Here is a 25282-nt window from a genome sequence, read left to right on the forward strand (position 1 = left end):
TTTGTGGCCCCCATACAAGCGGGATCATGGCTTGACTGGAAACCAGAGACCTTTCGATGTGGGGATAATTGTATAGCGTGTCCATACATAAATAAAAGTAAGACATTCCAGAGTGAACACACAGGTACTGAATTCAAAATCCGTGATTTCGCAAACTGTAAGACTACAGGTGTAGTGTATCTTTGCAAGTGTGCTTGCCCACTAAGCTACGTGGGTAAAACAATTCGTGAGCTGAGAAGGAGAATTGGTGAACACCTAGGTGACATACGTAATCATCGTGACACATCAATAGCTCGACACATTTGGGAAAAACACAATGGGGACCCTAAAGTACTGAAGTTCCAGGCTATAGAGGTGGTGAAAACAAACATCAGGAGAGGAGACATAGACAAGAAAATACTTAGAAAAGAGACTGAGTGGATTTACAGACTGAAGACTGTGAGTCCATACGGCCTCAATGAAAGCTACAACTTCTCTGCATTCATTGATTGATCTATTTTAGGTTGTCAGTCAAAAAATGGCCATAGGGACTGATGTGAAGAACGGTATCGATACCACCCCTAATGTATATATATATATATATATATATATATATATATATATATATATATATTTTAATCCTAAATTTATCATTACCAATATACATTCCCTTTTGGGAACATCTATAATTTTGTCACCCACATTATGAGCCCCTGGATAAGCGAGGGTGAGTCCCCAATTCTTTGCCTCTATTTTCTCTACTCTAGTTTCTCGGTCTTTTGTTCTCTACCTATCTTATTATAGCTTTGTCCTAGCGCCCTCACGTATTTTAGTGTAGCGAATGGCACCGTGGTTGAGGCCACCCTGTTAAGGAGGTGGGTCCCTCAAAAGGCAGGGAGAGTTTTTTGGGGGAGTCTGTCTCCTGACTGTACTTCATCCTAACCTCCTTAACCCCAGTAATAATACCAGGAAGGCCCAACAACGCTTATGAAATTAAGACTCCACATGAAGAAAATCCTGGGGAGATAAAACAAACAACAAAAAAGTCCTAGACTAAGCGAAATGTTTTACCAATATGATAAACTGGTGTCCAGATATAATCCGCTATTAACAATCTATATGATAATTGCATTGAGTCCAGAAGATTATGGTTATGGGGTAGATAGAGTATGATTGGGTGATCTCCTTTCGCTGATCCCACCCTTGTCTTGCCTTGTATTAATCTGCCATACTTTATTTACATTACAAATCATGCTCCAGCTTACGAAATTTATTTGATGGTTATCTATAACCATCTTTAGATGAGTAATCTTACCTCCCTATATTAAGATGTTTGTACCGTTTTTTAATATATCATTGTCTAGGCATATGCAGTGTCAATTCCTGACATGTAATTGCAGTAATCAACATTACCGTAGTAATCAACATTACCGTGTGGGCTCCGGTCATGTGATCAATGAAAGGCATGGAGATGTAAACAGCCATGGTCACATGACAAAAGTCCCACATGACGGGATGTATGACGCGCATCTACGCGTATCTACGGGCGCACGTGCATTGATGCGGAGCACGTTGGCGGGATCGCGGTCAGACAGCCTGGCGCATGCGCAGAGTTGCGCATGATGCTTCTAACGCAGTGTACTTTCATGGCTTGTACAGGAAGGCCAGATATACATCATCTGACAGCAGCGCTAGCATGGTGCACGCCGGCGAGTGATTTAAGGAGCGGATCCAGCCACATACAGTGTGGTGGACAGACCGCTGCTGGACGGACTCACTAGGCCAACTCTTATCATCTATGGCATCTATATAGAACCATACTTACCATTTGGAAGTATTGATGGGATTCATTTATTTATTTATTTATCTGTGCATTCATGTTAACGGGCATCTATAAAGGCATTTATCAGGGACAGACAAACCTCTGTGCTTTAGCTCTCATCAAAGGGTTACACCACCAATCTATATGTTCCTGGTGAAACCCCAATATCATAGGGGGGGGGAAATGCTTTAGAACAATTTTTAAAGTAGGATCTTTTTATATTATTAATTGACGTGGTGAACTTGACGGAGGTGTGGGCCACAACTATTAACCTGGTGCATTTGGTATCTGCCGAATATGAATAATCCAATGAGGTGCACAGGGAATAATCCATGATAAACGTGTATGTGGTCCAACCCCCCTTGTCAAACAGAACTTGAGGTGGTGGTATGTTGAATATTATTTAAAGTCACTAATTATTATCACACTGAGTGTGGGGAATTTTTTTGCTTTTTAATGCATATCAATAAAATGTAGTCTATTTTAAAAAGGGGGATTTAAAAGCATGTATTTCACTGGGCAGCTCACATTCAGGGTGGTTTGAAATGTCCAGGGGTACCCGACAAGGGTGTCCTTTGTCCCCTCTGCTTTTCGCTCTTTATATAGAGCCTTGGCGACTTTGCTCAGAAAGCTAGAGGGGATCAAAGGGTTCATCCATAAAGATAGGGAGAGTCGAATTTAAATTTATGCCGATGACCTGCTTATGTTTCTACAGGACTCGGTCAAAACCGCCCCAAGAATTATGAAGACCTTCTCAGACTATGGTTACCACTCAGGGTTAGAGATGAATTGGGGTAAATCTTTTATCCTCCCCATCTTGAACCAACTGGCTGAGGCAGAGATTCCATTAAAAATTATAGGTGGCAGAAGTGGGCTGGACTATTTGGAGGTAACTATCACAGCAGATCCAAATAAATACTCAGAATATAGAGTGGGGCAAAAAAGTATTTAGTTAGCCACCAATTGTGCAAGTTCTCCCACTAAAAAAAGATGAGAGAGGCCTGTAGTTTTCATCATATGTATACCTCAACTATGAGAGACATAATGAGAAAAAAAAAATCCATAAAATCACATTGTCTGATTTTTAAAGAATGTATTTGCAAATTATGGTGGAAAATAAATATTTGGTGAACAACAAAGGTTAATCTCAAAACTTTGTTATATACCCTTTGTTAGCAATGACAGAGGTCAAACGTTTTCTGTAAGTCTTCACAAGGTTTTTACACACTGTTGCTAGTATTTTGGCCAATTCCTCCATGCAGATCTCCTCTAGAGCAGTGATGTTTTGGTGCTGTTGCTGGGCAACACAAACTTTCAACTCCCTCCAAAGGTTTTCTTTGGGGTTGAGATCTCGGGAATGGCTAGGCTTCTTATGAGGTATACCTATGATGAAAATTACAGGCCTCTCTAATCTTTGTAAGTGTGAGAACTTGCACAATCAGTGGCTGACTAAACACTTTTTTGCCCCACTGTAATCTTAAACCTTTGGTAAGGAGAATAGAAAATATAATAGGAATATGGGCCAAACTCACCTTATCAATGGCGGACCGTATTTCATTAATAAAAATGATAATATTACCCCAGGTTCTGTTCTATCTTAACGCCTCCCCGGTGTGGATCCCACAAGCCTGGTTTAACAGATTACTTAGAATTTTAAATAAGTTCATATGGTGTTGGAAACGTCCCAGGCTGAAATATGAAATTTGGTGAGCACCGCCTGGGGAAGGAGGAATGGCTTTGCCAAACTTCAAGTTATATTATGTTACCAGGATTATTAAGACTATTTTCAAGGTATGAACTCTATAGTAGGTCCATATTGTACACTTTTGGGCACGGATGGTATGGCATTGTTAGAAGGTTTAGAAACAAATGGTACACTCTTTCACATATGGTAAAATGGTGAGTAAAGGGTGGGCTCTTTTTTAAGAAATTGATTAAATTTAAAGGTAGCACTGTTTTCACTCCAATATGGAATAACACGAGATTATTAGAGTTTGAAACAATCCCAGATGTAAATTGATGGATTAGTCACAGTATAAAATATATATATCACAAACAGTGGCTGAAGGTAGTATCTATAGTTTTGAAACTATGCAAAATCTTTATGGAATAAATAAAAATCTATATTTTAGGTACTACCAAATAGCACATGCATTTAAAAATATTCAGAATTAAGTATATTTAAGATCACGAGATTATTATTTAATAGATATGATTCACAAAGGGATAATGGGAAAAAAATGTATGGTCAATATGAATAGATGTTAAATACGGGAGGTTTCAGTAATGTACTATAGTAATCTTAGAAATCGCTGGTCACTTGATGTAGGTGATATTAATGAAATCAAATGGCAAGAAATGTTGAAAAATATCAGAAATATTGCGGGGAATAGTAATTACCAGTTAATCCAGATGAAAATTATCCTGAGATTTATATTTCACCTAAGCAGCTGAAATTATTTGGATACAATGACGGGGATAAGTGTCCTAGATGTCCTAGATGGGTTGTCAAAAAATGTGTGAGTTTTGGAAAGAAGTGATGGATACGATAAATAGGACTCTCGGGCAGAATTTAGCTTTTTCTGCACGGGAAGCAGTGTTGAGAATATTGGGGGAGATCTGGAGGCACAAGGTGTTAATGCCCAAGCTCTTATTTTGTGCTAGACTTTTAATACTCTGGGTATGATTGAGGATTGTCCCAGGATTCAGGAATGGGGAATATGAATACATTCGGGCTCGCTCATTTCCCAGAAGGATCACAAAATATAGAAATATTTGGAAGGATTGGAAAATGTAACCTAATATGCGGTTTAAAAATAAAATAAAAATGATTTTAATTTTTTTTCCTGCCCTGCTAACGTGGGGGGGGGGGGGGGGGTTGGTGGAAGAGTAGATTGGTATAATGATATATGTATGTTGTACTTTGTGTTATCTGTTTGCTATAAAAATAAAAGTTTTCGGCTGCATTCGCATCTTGTTTTTACATACAGGTGCCGGATTCGGTGGGGGAGGGGGAAAACCGGGTGCTCCCGTACCCCAGCCAGATCAGCCCGTAAATCCATTTACTTTAATGAGCCGACCGGAGTCAAACGGTGACTCCGGTCGGCTCAGTTTTGACCTTTATCAATCCGTAAAAAAAAAAAAAAACATTGAGGAGACGGGGCGTGACGTTACACGGGGGCAGAGTCGTGACGTCACGATTTTCCGTCCCCATGGTCGGGAGCCAGACCCTCCAGCGCTTCCGGAGCAGTAACAGGTGGGTGCTGCGTGCTATGTTGCGGGGGTCCCCAGCGGTGGGACCCCCACGATCAGACATCTTATCCCCTATCCTTTGGAGTGGGGATGAGATGTCTAGGGGTGGAGTACCCCTTTAAGACTAGCTTTCCACACAGGTTTTTTTCTGAAGTTTTTTTGTAAAGCTGCCACTGCAGTTTTTGAGCCAAGGCCAGAAGTGTAGTCGAAAGGAATAGGTAATATATAGGAAGGATCTCCTTCCTATTGGATTCACTTTTGACTTTGGCTCAAGATCTGCAGTGACATTTATAAAAAAAAAAAAAAAAAGAACCTGTATAGAAACCTAGTCTAACCATTGCAGATGAACTCAAGAAGGCTTTACTCAGTAGACTTAGGCTAAGGGTACTATAAGGCTACATTCACACAATGAAAGTGGCTTTGTTACAAACGGATGTTAAGGGCTCTTTTTTTTTTCCACTTTGACCGCCCTTAACGTCCATTATTGTAACAGAGCCTGACGGGAGTCATAACGGGCAAAGAGGATCCCATTCACTTGAATGGGATTTCTCTAACGTCCGTTATAACTCCCGTTATTGCACCCGAAGATAGCGGGAGAAAAAGACCTCGCAAACAAACAAAAATTCTCCCGCTGTCTTCCTAATGGACGTCACCTACCGGTCGAAAATGGTAGTGTGAAAGGAGCCTTAGACTGCTACCACTCTGTGTAAAAGGGACAGAAACAGATAAAGTGATATAGTGTTTGTTTGCCAGCTGATCACTGTATTTTGTCCTGCTTCAAAATCATGTTCCAGTGTAATAGGGGATGTGCATCCAATGAATTATGGCAGCAAAGGGCCAAGTGATTGATTTTTTTCATAAACATTTCCTAGCTGGAAAAACAGTATTTAAACAATATGACATTACCTTCATAGAAGAATAAGCCAGCAATCCACAAAACCACCTGAAATATGGGGTAGAACTCCACACAGTTCTGTCTGTAAATAAATAAAAAACTGCCTGTCAGGTAAGATATAATACTAGTCTATGCTAAATGCTTGTCAGGTAAAGTAAAATAAATAAATCCCATTTTAATTATTCATTACTATTTCTATAGAGAAGCAGTTCTGTGTAAAAAGTGTGACAAAAATGTCTGGTTTTGCCCTTAGGCTGGCTTCACACTACGATTTGCCGATACGGTCACCTGATTCGGTTGGGGGGAGTGTAAACCGGGCGCTCCCGTATCCCGGCCCGTATCTGATTTATTTCAATGAGCCGACCGGAGTCATATAGTGACTCCGGTCGGCCAATTTTTTCCCCTTATCCGTTTTTTTGACCAGACCTAAAACCCTGGTATACCGCGGCTCATTGAAATGAATGAGATACAGGCCGGGTCCGGCAAATCATAGTGTGAATCCAGCCTTAACCGTGGCTTGGTCACCCTACAACCTCTCACTGGGCTGAGTAGAGGTTAAAATGAATACATTACTATATTTGCCAAATTAAATAGATATTAAATTGTTTAGAGCTTGCTCTAAAACACATCCCTGCAGATTGGACAGTATTTTTTAAGTGGCAGGTTCCCTTTAAACGCATGGGTTACAATGGGCAGAAAGTTTGCTTAACCCCTTAAGGACCGGAGGTTTTTCCGTTTTTGCATTTTCGTTTTTTGCTCCTTGCCTTTAAAAAATCATAACTCTTTCAAATTTACACCTAAAAATCCATATGATGGCTTATTTTTTGCGCCACCAATTCTAATTTGTAATGACGTCAGTCATTTTGCCCAAAAATCTATGGTGAAGCGGGAAAAAAAGTCATTGTGCGACAAAATTGAAAAAAAAACGCTGTTTTGTAACTTTTGGGGGCTTCCGTTTCTACGTAGTACATTTTTCGGTAAAAATGACACCTGATATGTATTCTGTAAGTCCATACAATTAAAATGATGCCCTACTTATATAGGTTTGATTTTGTCGGACTTCTGGAAAAAATCATAACTACATGCAGGAAAATTAATACGTTTAAAATTGTCATCTTCTGACCCCTATAACTTTTTTATTTTTCCGTGTATGGGGCGGTATGAGGGCTAATTTTTTGCGCCGTGATCTGAAGTTTTTAACGGTACTATTTTTGCATTGATAGGACTTATTGATCACTTTTTATTCATTTTTAAATGATATAAAAAGTGACCAAAAATGCACTATTTTGGACTTTGGAATTTTTTTGCGCGCACGCCATTGACCGAGCGGTTTAATTAATGATATATTTTTATAATTCGGACATTTCCGCACGCGGTGATACCACATATGTTTATTTTTATTTTTATTTACACTGTGTTTTTTTTTTTATTGGAAAAGGGGGGTGATTCAAACTTTTAATAGGGGAGGAGTTAAATGATCTTTATTCACTTTTTTTTTTCACTTTTTTTTTGCAGTGTTATAGGTCCCATAGGGACCTATAACACTGCACACACTGATCTTCTATGTTGATCACTGGTTTCTCATAAGAAACCAGTGATCAACGATTCTGCCGGATGACTGCTCATGCCTGGATCTCAGGCACTGAGCAGTCATTCGGCGATCGGACAGCGAGGAGGCAGGAAGGGGCCCTCCCGCTGTCCTGTCAGCTGTTCGGGATGTCGCGATTAGCCGCGGCTATCCCGAACAGCCCGACTGAGCTAGCCGGGAACTTTCACTTTCACTTTTAGCCGCGCGGCTCAGCTTTGAGCGCGCGGCTAAAGGGTTAATAGCGCGCGGCGCCGCGATCGGCGCTGCGCGCTATTAGAGGCGGGTCCCGGCTTCACTATGACGCCAGGCCCGCCATGATATGACGCGGGGTTACTGTGTAACCCTGCGTTATATCAGAAGAGCAGGACCAAGGACGTACCGGTACGTCCTTGGTCCTTAAGGGGTTAAATAAAAGGTGACATTTTAATAGAGCAAAATGGAAAAAATACTACAAACAAAATGTTAGACCCCTGGGAACCTGCAGAAAGAGCATAGCAACAATTGGAAAAAGAACATCTCAGTGTTAAATAATGTATGACATTTTTAACATATTAAATATTCAAGACAAGTGCCTCTCAAACTGTGAGGTGCAGCCAGGGTCATTGCCTGTGCATTGGCATGCAGCAGGGACTCTAAAGCAGAGACAACATGGCTAATGCCAGCACTGCATTATCAGTATAGGCTCCTTGTTTAGAAAGTGTAAAGGGCCTGAGATGGTGTCATGGTCACATGCCTATGAACTTATAGGTTCTTCAGCTGTGGTGTCCCAGCACGGGTAGCTGTCCCTTGGTTTTGGACTGTCTTGGGCAGCTTGGCAGCACAAGGTGTTGGGCCCACTAAAGTTCTGTGGTCGGATTGATTATGTATGTACTGTAATATCAGAATAATATATCTTCCTAAATTAATTTTATTATTGTTCTATGTATATATGTTTTCCATGTAATTGTGCCTTTAAGGGTGTTACCCATGAGACCCTGCAGTGAACCCCATGTGACCTGCCTGCCAATGAGACCCCAAAAGCCTCGAGGTGCAGGGGAGGAGTTAGTCAGTCTCTAGTTTAGTGGCTCCTGAGTAACAGCTAAGCTCAGGTGTGTTGTTTGTCGTGTGCTCTGAGGAGAGGCCTACTTCAAGTCTAGTTTCTCAACTGGTCATCCTGTAAGTGTTACTCGTAACAAGGAAATCCATGCCTCTGCAGAACAGTCTCCAGTACCTTGACAGGACCCTAGCAACCAAGATTTAATCTACAGTCTCAAGTCAGTATAATTCTGTCCGGTGTAAGCACCACAATTCTCAGCAAGGCAACAGGGCTCCCAAGGGGTTATGCTGCACTCTCACATCAAAGGCTAGCTGTATGTGTAATACCATCTGCAGCAGCTCAGTAAAGACAGTTATCCGTAACCGGACATCGGTGTGTTCATTTACTCCCTGTGTCTGGCCCAGAAGAAGCTGCCTCAAACCTCGACCATGTATAGGATAACAGTGCCCTGGCATCACAAAGTGATCAGTTACTCTTACTTTATCTATTCAAAAGAAAGCAAGCTGCAGACAGTGCACACCCAAAATGAGTATAAATGCAAAAAACTTTATTAGTAGAAACCATAAGAGGAGACACATACATCTAAAACCATTTAAAAAGGCTGCTAAGTGAGCCTAAAAACATCACTGGGGAAGGTACTGTAACATCACTGTAACAGTTACTCTTACTAACACCCCGTGGCCGCCACACAGCCACTCACTACAGCCAAGTGTAGAGAGTGCAGGGCACATCAGCAGAGGTGAAAAGCCCCTGACCCTCCTCCTTCACTTCTAACAGATATTATTTTCTTATCCCCTACCACAGGTAAGGAATGCCTCTGTTGGGGCTCCTCGCTCCTTTACAACAGATCTTGGTGCTGTTAATGGGAAGAGGACAGATGAGAAGTTTGGGGAGGACAGGTGACATGGGGGGGGGGGGTGGTAGGAAGGGCCAAAAACAGCCACCTGGGTAGAGGGATGAGAATGGGGGCAGGACTGCTACACTGTGGTGTTGGTTTACTACAGGTGGAGCAGTATTCCTGTGGTGTTGGTCTGTTGCTGGTAATATTATGGATGTGGAGTGGTAGTATTTGGTGCTGTGCGGTAGTATGTGTTTCTTGGTGAGACTCCAGCATCAACATGGCCGAGTTGGCTCTAGACTTATTCCATCAAAAGTAATTTAATGTTTCCAGAAAGGAGATATCCAGTTTAATTTACCACATACTTACTGTGCACGGAATGTCCTTTCAAACTCAGGAGGCCCAGTGACTGCCGGAGGCATTATTTTATATTTCATTCTGGATCGTCCCACAAGCCTGGCATAGTATCCTATCACAAAAATTGAGAACAGAGTAAATGCTAAATAAACAATTGCCCTATAGCTTCTACCAAGCACATTCTACTATTCCTTTCTAGTGGAAAGTTGTGAGCTCAGATGACACCGGCAAATGGTGCACATATTATTCAAAAACTGTCTGGTATTTGATGATATATGACGTAATATTTAGGCAGCTTTGCCTTTTGGTTTGCCCAAAACGTTTGTGACACCATTACCTATTTTGACCAGGGGCCTATACAGACCTTGACTGACTGACTTCAAATTCAGACATACTAAGATAATATATTGATAATCATCTACACATTCATAGGTAGTGGGAGCCTATGACATCTGACGCCATGCATAGGCTTCTTGATAAGTTGTCAAACAAAGGCTGGGTTCACATGTAGTATTTGGTCCTCATATGAGCCCTCATTTTGGTTGGCGTTTTTATAAAAACTAGGAGTTGTTCCAAAACACAGAAAAAGTTGCAAATCTTTCTATTTTATGTGGTGAGGGTGTGATGAGGGCAGATGTTATTACCCTAGGGACAGATGGCATTAACCCCTTGTGTTCACGATGCTAGGGCATGGTTTAACCTCTGCACCACCCGAAGGTATGCCGCTGGATCCTGGACTAACGTCAAGTCCGACGTCAAGTTACGGAACAAAGGCATCTTTACTGATGATGTAATAGTTTTGACAATTCAGTTAGGCCCAAGGAAGTACCAATGACTTCAGAGACTCTAGGGCTCGCTGAGACTTATAGTGGGTTTGGACACTTTGCTGCAGACCCACACTGACTTGGTACAGACTGAAAAAAAAAACAAAAAAAAAAACTTACCAATAGGAGCGATCGCCGGCCGGGGGTCCCTGGCCGGCTTCAGGGAGGCTTGGCTGTGCAGCACAGCCGAGCTCATTAAACGGTCACAGTGCCCGGCGGCGTTGTGACAGTTTATTCTCATCAGGTACATGTACCTGATGATGCGGGAAGTCATCCCTAATCCTCAGGTACATGTACCTGATTTCATGTAAAAGGGGTTAAACAAGGTAAAACTGTTTTATTGTTAAGCATTAATGGGTCCTAGATATGATTTGTGCAAATGTTTGCAGAATGGACAGGACAGACTGTAAAATGAGATGACTCTGCCCTCAGGGCCGAGGGTCATTACAGGCAGAAGATGACTAATACCAAACGTTTAGAAAATGAGAGGGAAAAAATAAAGTTAGTGTGACCTGATTTTCTCCTAATCATTACTTTTAGGAATTTTTCTAACAACATAAAACAGAAAGAACTGTAAAACTTATCTACAATAAAATAGAGACTGCTTGTGAGGTGCAGTTACCCTATACTGGGACACAGCTTGAGGGAGAATGCCACATGCAGGAGGGGTAGGACCTCTGGGCTGACTGAGCTTTACAGTGCCAAAGCTGGTCATGTTCTGGTGGGCTTCAGGTATCCCACAGGTCTCCTGCATTCAAAAGGGAGCTAGTGTCAGATAATGTACTAGAAGGGTTGCACTATGGGTGATTGTTAAGATTCCACAGGGGAACTCCTAAGGATAGGTGCCAGGCATGATGGATATCGGGGTGCCCAGACTCAGGGCCGGTTCTGCCTAAAGGCAAAATAGGCAGCCGTCTAGAGCGCCCTCTTCATGTGGGTGTCATTCTGCCCACTGCAAAAAGTTAATAGCCGGTTTCTCAATCCACTCCACATGTGCAGCCGGCATAAAGTGAAATCTCTCTTCTAACAAGAGAGATTTCACAGTGGAGGAGAGGTTTTATGCTGCAGAGTGGAGCTCAGGAGCTTCAGCACATAGGGGTAAGCACTTCCTCTGAAGTTTGAAGTTGGTAGTAGTCATTGTGCATGGGGGGCTTGGGAATTAACTAAGCTTCTGATTAGCATATGAAGAAAAAGATTGGTAAGTATTATTTTCATCGGTATTACCCGCACTACAAGCCAATAATAGTTTAGACCATGAGACGAAAAATGAATCGCACTCACCACGTTAGATGTCCAGATTGATAGAGTTATTTATTCCATGGAATATGGTGCAGACAGTACAGGATGAATTTAATCCATGAAGCAGGGAGTGAGGGCAGCCGCTCTCAGAAGTAGGGGCACACCACAGGTGGAAACTAGTTTTGCGTCAGCTGACGCTTCTTCCAGCCAGGTGTGTGACAGTTGTTACCCCATACCCTTGCTGCCCTGTCAGGCAGCCTCCCTGCAGTGTCCCCTGGGCTTCCCCTGCATCTGTTCTACCATAATTGTATATTATCCTCTGTGTTATGTATATAAGTATGTTGTATCTATAAGAAAGGTTAACATGTGAGTTTATCATGTGATTGTGACCCAGGAGGTATCAGAGACCAGGAGACAGGGGTGACCAATGGGACCCCACCAGAGTCTCCCCCATAAAAGCCCTGGAAGGAGTCTCTTCTCTCTTTTAGTTCTGGAGTCTTTGCTGAGGTGCAGACGAGCCTAAGAGTGTCTGGAGTCATAGGAGCCTCAAGTCACGTCTGCACCCACAAGTTACAAGTCTACAAGTAAGCTAAAGTCACAGCTTAGTCTGTCTCCAGTCAAGTCAGTCACTGTCATCTATTGTCAAGTCAACATGGCCTGCACTAAATTGTCCAAAACCACTGCAAGTCCCAGAAAGCCCTTAAGGCCTCTGAAGTCACTGGTCACCTCCGTGGGCCTGGCTACACTGTATAGACTATACCATCTGGGACTCAGTAAAGCTACCATTGCCCGTAACTTGGCGTCGGAGTCATTATTGCCCCCTTGTCTAGCCCAGGATCCAGCGGTATACCTTCGGGTGGTATTAAGGATAAACCAAGCCCTGGTGTCACAAATACAAGGGTTAATGCCATCTGCCCGAAGGGTAATTCCATCTGCCCTGCATCACACCCCATACCACACAGTGCATCCCAATTTGCTACATCTGGGGCTGCAGAGCTACATAGTACACAATATTAGGCAGGTATATTTAATGTTATGGCTAATCAGTGTCCAATGCATTTATGTTCCTATTTCTCAGAGGTTTATATGAACAAATTCAGACATGAAAAGGCAGATAATGTTGCAGGTAACCCAACAGGAAGTAGTAAGGGGTGCTGCTGTATTTCACAGGTTAATAAGTAACACAATACATTCTCTTACACACCAAATTCTTTCTGACTAACACTATTTACATAGAAATCATAGAAATGTCTCTTACCATGCTGACAAGCCGAAAGAAGGGAAACAATGGCAATAAGAACAGTATCAGATTCGGCCCCCATGCTTCTTCAGTGGACACAGATTCTCCCTGTGAGTGAAAACTGGAGTTACTTAACCATCAGCCTGAGATCCGCCTCATCCAGAGACCCTCCCACATAGATAACACTCTGTTACACAATGCCCCAAGCAACCACAACCTGCGGCCACTGCACAAACACTGCTATAAGACAAGGTGCATATTTGGCATTCATTGTGCACGGTTCATATTACAGTATATAAATCTATTGTATCAATATAAGAAATAAAAATATTATTAGAACAAATAATTATTATAGTAATGTCTGTTTATCCTCAATGTTTTGATGCCTTTCTTTTCAGGATATACATAATGTTTTACGTTGCTGTTATTCTTTGTGCTAATGTTATGGCGTCTGCTGTGGTAATGTATGACAATCCAGAGGGAATGCTGACTGACTGAGTAGCTGGGTAAAGACCTCTTGTATGGCTGGTACCTGTGCTTCTACAGCTAGTCATGGTCAATGTAGCTCAGTGCTTCTCAAATAGGGGGGCGCGAGGCTCCGTAAAGGGGGGCTCGTTTGACCTCGGCAAATACTGTCATATTGGATGTCTAGATCGGATTAATCGACTCACTCGCAAGTGGCGTCCCACACGGCGTCGGTTGCCTAGCAACTCTACGGCTGGATCTTACGGCCCTGGGTTGTCAGTGTGGCTGCCTGGGAGAGGCGCTTTGAACTCTGGCGCGGCGAGCTGCTACGTTCAGACGTGAGGTCACATCACCGGGGTGACGTGACCTCACGTCTAAGCGCAGCAGCCCACCATGTCGGAGTTCACTGTGCCACCGAGCAGTGCGCCTGCTGCCCTGCTCTCTCTCGTACAGGCCCTGCTTGTCCTCAGATACAGATCCCTGCTTGTCCTCCATGTAAAGAGCCCTGCTTGTTGTCAGTGTACAGAGCCCTGCTTGTTGTCAGTGTACAGAGCCCCGCTTGTTTTCAGTGTACTGAGCCCCGCTTGTTGTCAGTGTACAGAGCCCCGCTTGTTGTCAGTGTACAAAGCCCCGCTTGTTGTCAGTGTATAGAGCCCCGCTTGTTGTCAGTGTACAGAGTCCCACTTGTTGTCAATGTACAGAGCCCCGCTTGTTGTCAGTGTACAGAGCCCTGCTTGTCCTCCATGTAAAGAGCCCTGCTTGTTGTCAGTGTACAGAGCCCTGCTTGTTGTCAGTGTACAGAGCCCTGCTTGTTGTCAGTGTACAGAGCCCCGCTTGTTGTCAGTGTACAGAGCCCCGCTTGTTGTCAGTGTACAGAGCCCCGCTTGTTGTCAGTGTACAGAGCCCCGCTTGTTGTCAGTGTACAGAGCCCCGCTTGTTGTCAGTGTACAGAGCCCCGCTTGTTGTCAGTGTACAGAGTCCCGCTTGTTGTCAGTGTACAGAGCCCCGCTTGTTGTGAGTGTACAGAGCCCTGCTTGTCCTCAGTGTACAGAGCCCTGCTTGTTGTCAGTGTACAGAGCCCTGCTTGTTGTCAGTGTACAGAGCCCTGCTTGTTGTCAGTGTACAGAGCCATGCTTGTCCTCAGTGTACAGAGCCCTGCTTGTTGTCAGTGTACAGAGCCCCGCTTGTTGTCAGTGTACAGAGCCCCGCTTGTTGTCAGTGTACAGAGCCCTGCTTGTTGTCAGTGTACAGAGCCCCGCTTGTTGTCAGTGTACAGAGCCCCGCTTGTTGTCAGTGTACAGAGCCCCGCTTGTTGTCAGTGTACAGAGCCCCGCTTGTTTTCAGTGTACAGAGCCCCGCTTGTTGTCAGTGTACAGAGCCCCGCTTGTTGTCAGTGTATAGAGCCCTGCTTGTTGTCAGTGTACAGAGTCCCACTTGTTGTCAGTGTACAGAGCCCCGCTTGTTGTCAGTGTACAGAGCCCCGCTTGTCAGTGTACAGAGCCCTGCTTGTCCTCAGTGTACAGAGCCCTGCTTGTCCTCAGTGTACAGAGCCCTGCTTGTTGTCAGTGTACAGAGCCCTGCTTGTTGTCAGTCTACAGAGCCCCGCTTGTTTTCAGTGTACAGAGCCCCGCTTGTTGTCAGTGTTCAGAGCCCCGCTTGTTGTCAGTGTACAGAGCCCCGCTTGTTGTCAGTGTATAGAGCCCCGCTTGTTGTCAGTGTACAGAGTCCCACTTGTTGTCAGTGTACAGAGCCCCGCTTGTTGTCAGTGTACAGAGCCCTGCTTGTCCTCTATGTAAAGAGCCCTGCTTGTTGTCAGTGTACAGAGCCCTGCTTGTTGTCAGTGTACAGAGCCCCGCTTGTTGTCAGTGTACAGAGCCCCGCTTGTTGTCAGTGTACAGAGCCCCGCTTGTTGTCAGTGTACAGAGCCCCGCTTGTTGTCAGTGTATAGAGCCCCGCTTGTTGTCAGTGTACAGAGTCCCACTTGTTGTCAGTGTACAGAGCCCCGCTTGTTGTCAGTGTACAGAGCCCTGCTTGTTGTGAGTGTACAGAGCCCTGCTTGTCCTCAGTGTACAGAGCCCTGCTTGTCCTCAGTGTACAGAGCCCTGCTTGTTGTCAGTGTACAGAGCCCTGCTTGTTGTCAGTCTACAGAGCCCTGCTTGTTGTCAGTCTACAGAGCCCTGCTTGTTGTCAGTGTACAGAGCCCTGCTTGTCCTCAGTGTACAGAGCCCTGCTTGTTGTCAGTGTACAGAGCCCTGCTTGTTGTCAGTGTACAGCGCCCTGCTTGTTGTCAGTGTACAGAGCCCTGCTTGTTGTCAGTGTACAGAGCCCCGCTTGTTGTCAGTGTACAGAGCCCTGCTTGTTGTCAGTGTACAGAGCCTCATATACGTTAATAAGGATACAGTGTTATGCAGAGGTGTACTTATAACAATTTTATAGACAAATGATACTATTTACAGTCACGCGGGGGGCGTGAAATGTTTTCTTCTTCCTAGGGGGGGCATGACAGAAAATAATTGAGAAGCACTGCTGTAGCTTAACAAGGTCACACGGCGTGAGGGCGTCAGAGGGTAATCCTGTGCCCCTTAGGCTTAGGCCCCTTTCACACTGCCGTTGCTCCCCGTCGATAACGGCCATCAAAGTGTTTTTTTTCCCCCTGACTTTAACGGCCATTCTCATGACTGGGAACAATGGGCAACAATGGGTCCCATTTACCCCCATTTACTATTATGGGGCTGCCGGGCGCCGTTATGGATAGTGGGAGAAAAAGATGGCACAAACAGTAATTTTTCTCCAGCTATTCTGCCCGGCTCTCCCAACGGCTGTCACTCTGCCGTGTACTAACGGCAATGTGAAAGAAGCCTTACACAGTGAAGGGGAGCTGCAGTAGTGATGCTATAGGTGATAATTCCCCTGGGGCACACCTTATTAAAGGGTTGTCCAGAATAAAAAAAAAAACATACGACCAGCATTGCATCAGTAAATAGGTTATTGTACACAGTTATAATTGCTCTTGCAGTGAGGACAAAGTCGCAGCAGGGCAGCAATGTGGAGGCTGCTGTATTCGGCCGCTCATGTTGTGGCGTCATAGTGTGCTGGGACTTTGGTAAAATGTTTTTCTTTTAGCACCTTGGAATGGTGTAATGTCCAGAAGCCTCTTGCAGCAAAGCGGGGTTAAAGCTGATCCTCAATGACAACGGCCTTATTGCCCAGCGGCACTACGCTGCAGGTACGACTTCCGCATGCATTTATAATGAAACTGAAGGTTGGGGTGGGCTTATCGGAACTCTGCTGTGCAATCGCTGGGGTTCCATAAGCGTAAATGGCTGCCGGAGGTCTCTTACCTCCCTCCAGCATGCAGGATGGCCAAACCTCACTGTACAGGAAGATCGCTGATAGTACTGATCAGTACTATGTTATAACACAGTAATAAACATTACATAGCAATCTAATGATTGCTATTAATAGTCCTCTATGGGGACTCAAAAAAGAGTAAAAGAAACTTATTTAAAAAAAAAAAAAATTAATGTATAAAAGCCCCTACCCCAATAAAAGTATAAATCACCCCCATTTCCCTTTAAAAAAATAAAAATAAATAAACACTACATATCTCATATGGCCATGTGTGTAAATGTCCAATCTATTTAATGTATATTATCACGGTAAATGGCTTAACATAAAAAAAAATACCAATCACAAGAATTGCTGATTTTTGGTCGCATCACATGTCAGTGACCCAACTTCAGCAGCTGATAAGTACTGGAAGGATTAAGATTTTATAATAGAAGTAATTTATAAATCTGTTTTAACTTTCACAGGAATACCCCTTTAAATATGCCTTTGGTGTAAAACTCCCTTTAACCTACTTACTTTACCTTTCTCTACTGGTTTACATTTGGAAAAAGCTGGTTTTACAGGTCAGTCTGCATATAAAGGATTACAAGTCTTTACCCAACATATATAGAACACAGGACAAATTAACCCCTTTACTCAACAGCCTGTTTTGAGCTTAAAAGGGTGCTCCGGGGGGAAAAATTTTTTCTAAATTAACTGGTGCCGGAAAGTTTAAAAGATTTTTCAATTACTTCTATTAAAAAATCTTAATCTTTCAAGTACATATTAGCTGCTGAATACTACAGAGGAATTATTTTCTTCTTGAAACACAGAGCTGTCTGCTGACATCACGAGCACAGTGCTCTCTGCTGACATCTTTGTCCATTTTAAGAACTGTCCAGAGTAGGAGAAAAATTCCTAAAATGGACAGAGATGTCAGCAGAGAGCACTGTGCTCGTGATATCAGCAGAGAGCACTGTGTTCCAAAAAGAAAATAATTTCCTCTGTAGTATTCAGCAGCTAATAAGTACTGGAAGGATTAAGATTTTTCTGTTTAACTTTCTGGCACCAGTTGATGTTAATTTATTTATTTTTTTCCACTGAAGTACCCTTTTAAGGTCAAAACAGGCTGTTGAGTAAAGGGGTTAATTTGTCCTGTGTTCTATATATGTTGGGTAAAGACTTGTAATCCTTTATATGCAGACTGACCTGTAAAACCAGCTTTTTCCAAATGTAAACCAGTAGAGAAAGGTAAAGTAAGTAGGGAGTTTTACACCAAAGGCACATTTAAAGGGGTATTCTGGTGAAAGTTAAAACAGATTTATAAATAACTTCTATTGAAAAATCTTAAAGGGGTACTCCGGTGAAAAACTTTTTTTTTTTTTTTTTTTTTCAATCAACTGGTGCCAGAAAGTTAAACAGATTTGTAAATTACTTCTATTAAAAAAATCTTAATCCTTCCTGTACTTATTAGCTGCTGAATACTACAGCGTAAATTCTTTCCTTTTTGAAACAAAGAGCTGTCTGCTGACATCATGAGCACAGTGCTCTCTGCTGACATCTCTATCCATTTTTAGGAACTGTCCAGAACAGCATATGCTTGCTATGGGGATTTCCTTTTACTCTGGACAGTTCCTAAAATGGACAGAGATGTCAGCAGAGAGCACTGCGCTCGTGATGTCAGCGGAGAGCTCTGTGTTTCAAACGGAAAAGAATTTCCACTGTAGTATTCAGCAGCTAATAAGTACAGGAAGGATTAAGATTTTTTAATAGAAGTAATTTACAAATCTGTTTAACTTTCTGGCACCAGTTGTTTTAAAAAAAAATGTTTTTCACCGAAGCATCCTTCCAGTACTTATTAGCTGCTAAATACTACAGAGGAAATTATTTTCTTTTTGGAACACAGTGCTCTCTGCTGACATCTCTGTCCATTTTAGGAACTGTCCAGTGCAGTATATGTTTACTATGGGGATTTTCTCCTACTCTGGACAGTTCTTAAAATGGACAGAGATGTCAGCAGAGAGCACAGTGCTTGTGATGTCAGCAGACAGCTCTGTGTTCCAAGAAGAAAAGAATTTCCTCTGTAGTATTCAGCAGCTAATATGTAGTGGAAAGATTAAGATTTTTTAATAGAAGTCATTTACAAATCTGTTTAACTTTCTGGCACCAGTTGATTTAAAAAAAAAAAAAAAAGTTTTCCACAGGAGTACCCCTTTAACCCCTTAAGGAGCCAGCCATTTTACACCTTAGGACCCGGCCATTTTTTGCACATCTGACCACTGTCACTTTAAACATTAATAACTCTGGAATGCTTTTAGTTATCATTCTGATTCCGAGATTGTTTTTTCGTGACATATTCTACTTTAACTTAGTGGTAAAATTTTTTGGTAACTTGCATCCTTTCTTGGTGAAAAATCCCAAAATTTGATGAAAAATTTGAAAATTTTGCATTTTTCTAACTTTGAAGCTCTCTGCTTGTAATGAAAATGGATATTCCAAATATTATTTTATTCACATATACAATATGTCTACATTATATTTGCATCATAAAATTGACGAGTTTTTACTTTTGGAAGACATCAGAGGGCTTCAAAGTTCAGCAGCAATTTTCCAATTTTTCACAAAATTTCCAAAATCACAATTTTTTAGGGACCAGTTCAGGTTTGAAGTGGATTTGAAGGGTCTTCATCTTAGAAATACCCCACAAATGACCCCATTATAAAAACTGCACCCCCCAAAATATTCAAAATGACATTCAGTCAGCATTTTAACCCTTTAGGTGTTTCACAGGAATAGCAGCAAAGTGAAGGAGAAAATTCACAATTTCCATTTTTTACACTCGCATGTTCTTGTAGACCCAATTTTTGAATTTTTACAAGGGGTAAAAGGAGAAAATGTATACTTCTATTTGTAGCCCAATTTCTCTCGACTAAGCACATACCTCATATGTCTATGTAAAGTGTTCGGCGGGCGCAGTAGAGGGCTCAGAAGGGAAGGAGCGACAAGGGGATTTTGGAGCGTACGTTTTTCTGAAATGGTTTTTGGGGGGCATGTTGCATTTAGGAAGCCCCTATGGTGCCAGAACAGGAAAAAAAAAAACACATGACATACCATTTTGGAAACTAGACCCCTTGAGGAACGTAACAAGGAATAAAGTGAGCCTTAATACCCTACAGGTGTTTCACGACTTTTGCATATGTAAAAAAATTTTTAAAAAATTTCAATAAAATGTGTGCTTCCCCCCAAATTTCACATTTTTGCAAGGGTTAATAGCAGAAAATAGCCCCCAAAATTTGTAACCCCATCTCTTCTGAGTATGGAGGTACCCCATAAGTTGACATGAAGTGCACTATGGGCGAACTACAATGCTCAGAAGAGAAGGAGTCATATTTGGCTTTTTGAGAGCAAATTTTGCTCGGGGGCATGTCGCATTTAGGAAGCCTCTATGGTGCCAGGACAACAAAAAATACCCACATGCCATACCATTTTGGAAACTAGACCCCTTGAGGAACGTAACAAGGAATAAAGTGAGCCTTAATACCCCACAGGGGTTTCACGACTTTTGCATTCGTTAAAAAAAAAAAAATTCACTAAAATGTGTGTTTCCCCCCCAAATTTCACATTTTTGCAAGGGTTAATAGCAGAAAATACCCCCCAAAATTTGTAACCCCATCTCTTCTGAGTATGGAGGTACCCCATAAGTTGACCTGAAGCGCACTTCGGGCGAACTACAATGCTCAGAAGAGAAGGAGTCATATTTGGCTTCTTGAGAGCAAATTTTGCTCAGGGGGCTTGTCGCATTTCGGAAGCCCCAATGGTGCCAGAACAGCAAAATAACCCCCACATGGCATACCATTTTGGAAACTAGACCCCTTGAGGAACGTAACAAGGGATACAGTGAGCATTTACCCCCCACTGGTGTCTGTCAGATCTTTGGAACAGTTGGCTGTACAAAATTTTTAATTTGCGCAGCCCACTGTTCCAAAGATCTGTCATACACCAGTGGGGTGTAAATTCTCACTGCACCCCTCATTACATTCCGTGAGGGGTGTAGTTTCCTGAAATGGGGTCACATGTGTTTTTTTTTTTTTTTTTTTTGCGTTTGTCAAAACCGCTGTAACAATCAGCCACCCCTGTGCAAATCACCTCAAATGTACATGGCGCACTCTCCCTTCTGAGCCTTGTTGTGCGCCCCCAGAGCACTTTACGCCCACATATGGGGTATCTCCGTAGTCGGGAGAAGTTGCATTACAGATTGTGGGGGGCTTTTTTCCCTTTTACCTCTTGTCAAAATGAAAAGTATAGGGCAACACCAGCATGTTAGTGTAAAAAAATTATTTTTTTACACTAACATGCTGGTGTAGACCCCAATTTCACCTTTTCATAAGGGGTGAAAGGAGAAAAAGCCCCCCAAAATTTGTAAGGCAATTTCTCCCGAGTACGGCGATACCCCATATGTGGTCCTAAACTGCTGCCTTGAAATATGACAGGGCTCCAAAGTGAGAGCGCCATGTGCATTTGAGGCCTGAATTAGGGATTTGCATTGGGGTGGACATAGGGGTATTCTACGCCAGTGATTCCCAAACAGGGTGCCTCCAGCTGTTGCAAAACTCCCAGCATGCTTGGACAGTCAACGGCTGTCCTGCAATACTGGGAGTTGTTGTTTTGCAACAGCTGGAGGCTCCATTTTGAAAACAGTGGCGTACCAGACGTTTTTCATTTTTATTGGGGAGGGGAGGGGGGCCGTATAGGGGTATGTGTATACGTAGTGTTTTTTACTTTTTATTTTATTTTGTGTTAGTGTAGTGTAGTGTTTTTAGGGTACAGTCACACGGGCAGGGGGGGTTACAGCGATTTTCCCGCTGCGAGTTTGAGCTGCCGCGCAAAATTTGCTGCATCGCAAACTTGCAGCCTGATACTCACTGTAAGCCCCCTGCCCATGTGAATGTATCCTGTTCATTCACAGGGGGGGACCTCCAGCTGTTGCAAAACTACAACTCCCAGCATGCACAGTCTATCAGTGCATGCTGGTAGTTATAGTTTTGCAACAGCTGGAGGCACACGGGTTGGGAAACACTGAGTTAGGAAACAGACAATGTTTCCCAACCAGTGTGCCTCCTGTTGTTGCAAAACCACAACTCCCAAACATTCTCAGGCATGCTGGAAGTAGTAGTTCGGCAACATCTTTAGAGCCAGATGTTGCCGAACTACAACTCCCAGCATGCTTGGAGTTGTAGTTTGCAACATTTGGAGGACTACAGTTTGCAGACCACTAATACAGTGGTTCCCAATCTGTGCCCTTCCAGATGTTGCAAAACTACAACTCCCAGTATGCCAAAACTGTCCAGGCATGCTGGGAGTTTTAGTTCTGCAACATCTGAAGGGCCAGATGTTACAGAACTACAACTCCCAGCATGCCTGGACAGTAAGGGCATGCTGAGAATGTGTAGTTTTGCAACATCTGGAAGGGCACAGTGGTCTCCAAACTGTGGACCTCCAGATGTTGCAAAACTGCAACTCCCAGCATGCCCAGACGCCAAGGGCTGTCTGGGCATGCTGGGAGTTGTAGTATATAGGGTCCCAATACAGCAATGTATGTCGTGCGACGTGCATTGCTGTGAAGGGCCCGACCACGGCTAAAGATCTACTCACCTGTCGCCGCCGCCGCCATCTTCCTCGCCGGGATCCGGGTCTTCAGGGACGAGGTAAGTACCGGGGCCGGTCCCCAGCACTCCTCCGTCCCCCGCCGCGTCCTCCGGTCTTCCTCCCGTCCTCTCCGGACTTCAAGGGGCCGGGCAGGACGGGAGGAAGTAACCGCCCCCCCTCCTGCGATTGGTCGGTTAACTAACCGACAGATCGCAGGGAATAGGAGGAGGTGGCAGGCTTGCCACCTCGCTCCTATTCTTTAGCATGGTCCTGGTTGTCTGTGACAGCCGGGATCATGCAAAATTACCGGGCGGTCGGGTCCCAGAGACCCGATCAGCCCGGTATCGCCGCAGATCGCAAGGGCGATTTCCCTTGCGATTTGCGGCGATCGCCGACATGGGGGGCATACATGGCCCCCCTCTGCGTTTGCCCTGGATCCCTGCTGAAGGATTTCAGCAGGGATCCGCTTCCGATCTCTGCCGGGTGAGCGGCAGAGACCAGGAAAAGACATGACGTATGCATACGTCATGGGTCCTTAAGACCCAGGGTGTGATGACGTATGCATACGTCATGGGTCCTGAAGAGGTAAATGACTAAGGCAAATTTTTAAAATCTGACCTGTGTCCACTTATTTGGTAATAATTTTCGAACGCTTTTACTTGATTGTTTTTTCGTGACATATTGTACTTTACATTAGTGGCAAATTTTGATTGATATATTTAGCGTTTTTTGTAAAAAAAAAATCCCATATTCTGCGGGGGAAAAAGGAAAAATTTGCATTTTTCTAGATTTTACTTTTTCTGCTCGTACGATAAATAGTCATACCGCACCAAATTAATGATCAATTCACATCTACAATATGTCTACTTTATGTTCCCGTCATTTGATAAACATTCTTTTACTTTTTTGGAATGTTTTGGGGCGTCCTTTTAGTTTAGGATATTTTGTTTGCATCATATTAAGTTGCTGAGGCCTTGGGGTGAGACTAGTTGATGCTTTCATTGGGACCATTTTGGGGTACATGTGACACAGATCGCTTTTTATTTTTTAGGTGGTATACATAAAAAAAGCAATTCTGCGGTTGTTTTCTATTAAAAAAAAAAATTATAAAATATTTTTTTTTATATTTTAGTTCATTTATAGCATAAAAACTATTTTTGTAAAAAAATAAAATCACGTATGTAAGTTGCCGTATTCTCTGAGCCATAAATGTTTTATTTTTTCACTGACACGATTGTGTGAGAATTTTTTTCACATTTTTATTTTCACTTAATTTTTTATTTTCCCCCCTTTTTTTTTCCTCTACTATTATACATATGATTCAATGGAGTACACATCTGTACTCCACTGAATTATGCCTATGTCTGTCAGTACTGACAGGCATAGGATAGATCAGTCACTACCTTAGGTAAAGACTGATCTGTTGCCAAGACAACAGAGGTCACTGTCAGTCCTCCGGTTGCCATGGCAACCATCGGTGCTCTGCTTTCACTTTGCACAGTGCTGATCAGTGACAGAGGGAGCTCCCTTCCTCTGATGCCCTAATAGATGCTGTGGTCACAGTGACTGCAGTGTCTACAGGGTTAACTCAGGATCGGAGTGCAGGGGCCCCCCTCACCAACAATCATTTTACTGTGTGAAGCGACATAGAGGGGGAAGGAGGAGACCCCCACCAGATCCCTGCTATTGGTCCGTCTGTACTGACGGACCAATAGGAGCGATCGCCGTCCGGGGGCCGCTGCGATTGGTCCCTGGCCAGCTTCAGGGAGGCTTGGCTGTGCAGCACAGCCGAGCTCAATAAACTGTCACAGTGCCCGGCGGCGTTGTCACATTTTATTCTCATCAGGTACATGTACCTGATGATACGGGAAGTCATCCCTAATCCTCAGGTACATGTACCTGATTTTGCATAAAAGGGGTTAAACAAGGTAAAACTGTTTTATTGTTAAGCATTAATGGGTCTTAGATATGATTTGTGCAAATGTTTGCAGAATGGACAGGACAGACTGTAAAATGAGATGACTCTGCCCTCAGGGCCGAGGGTCATTACAGGCAGAAGATGACTAATACCAAACGTTTAGAAAATGAGAGGGAAAAAATAAAGTTAGTGTGACCTGATTTTCTCCTAATCATTACTTTTAGGAATTTTTCTAACAACATAAAACAGGAAGAACTGTAAAACTTATCTACAATAACATTGAGACTGCTTGTGAGGTGCAGTTACCCTATACTGGGACACAGCTTGAGGGAGGACCTCTGGGTGGGGTAGGACCTCTGGGCTGACTGAGCTTTACAGTGCCAAAGCTGGTCATGTTCTGGTGGGCTTCAGGTATCCCACAGGTCTCCTGCATTTCAAAAGGGAGCTAGTGTCAGATAATGTACTAGAAGGGTTGCACTATGGGTGATTGTTAAGATTCCACAGGGGTACTCCTTAGGATAGGTGCCAGGCATGATGGATATCGGGGTGCCCAGCATAGGCGTGCGCAGCCTACTGCATTAGGGTGTGCACCCTAAAGCACAAACTCACTCCGCGCACACGTGTGTTTATGTGTATATATATATATATATATATATATATATATATATATATATATACACACACACACACACACACACACACTCCTGCATGCATAGTATAGGAGGATTGGATCCAGGGCCGGTTTTAGGCTTAGCATGGCCCTGGGCAAAATCAGAAGTGGGGTCCCAAAAGTTGTAATAGTGCACTAATCAGATTAGCAAATTTTTTGTCACTTCAAATACCATAAAAAATA

At 43.2% G+C, this 25282-nt stretch overlaps 1 protein-coding gene across 4 annotated transcripts in view; it reads right to left on the bottom strand.

Moving 5' to 3' along the window:
• Nucleotides 1-25282, bottom strand: part of LOC130360543 (microsomal glutathione S-transferase 2-like) — an 80031-nt gene that overhangs the window by 7041 nt on the left and 47708 nt on the right. For 2 of the 4 annotated variants that reach the window (XM_056563071.1, XM_056563086.1), the window contains exons 2-4: nt 13089-13178; nt 9780-9879; nt 5960-6030 (exon numbers count right to left, since the gene is read on the bottom strand). In XM_056563071.1, coding sequence (XP_056419046.1) covers nt 5960-6030; nt 9780-9879; nt 13089-13152 — 235 coding nt within the window. In that variant the 5' untranslated portion in view covers nt 13153-13178. Of the gene's footprint in view, nt 1-5959; nt 6031-9779; nt 9880-10711; nt 10897-13088; nt 13179-13284; nt 13298-25282 lie in introns of those variants that run through there. The other 2 variants (XM_056563080.1, XM_056563066.1) reach the window with 2 other exon arrangements.

The sequence above is a fragment of the Hyla sarda genome, chromosome 1, assembly GCF_029499605.1.
Source record: "Hyla sarda isolate aHylSar1 chromosome 1, aHylSar1.hap1, whole genome shotgun sequence".
NCBI lineage: Eukaryota > Metazoa > Chordata > Amphibia > Anura > Hylidae > Hyla > Hyla sarda.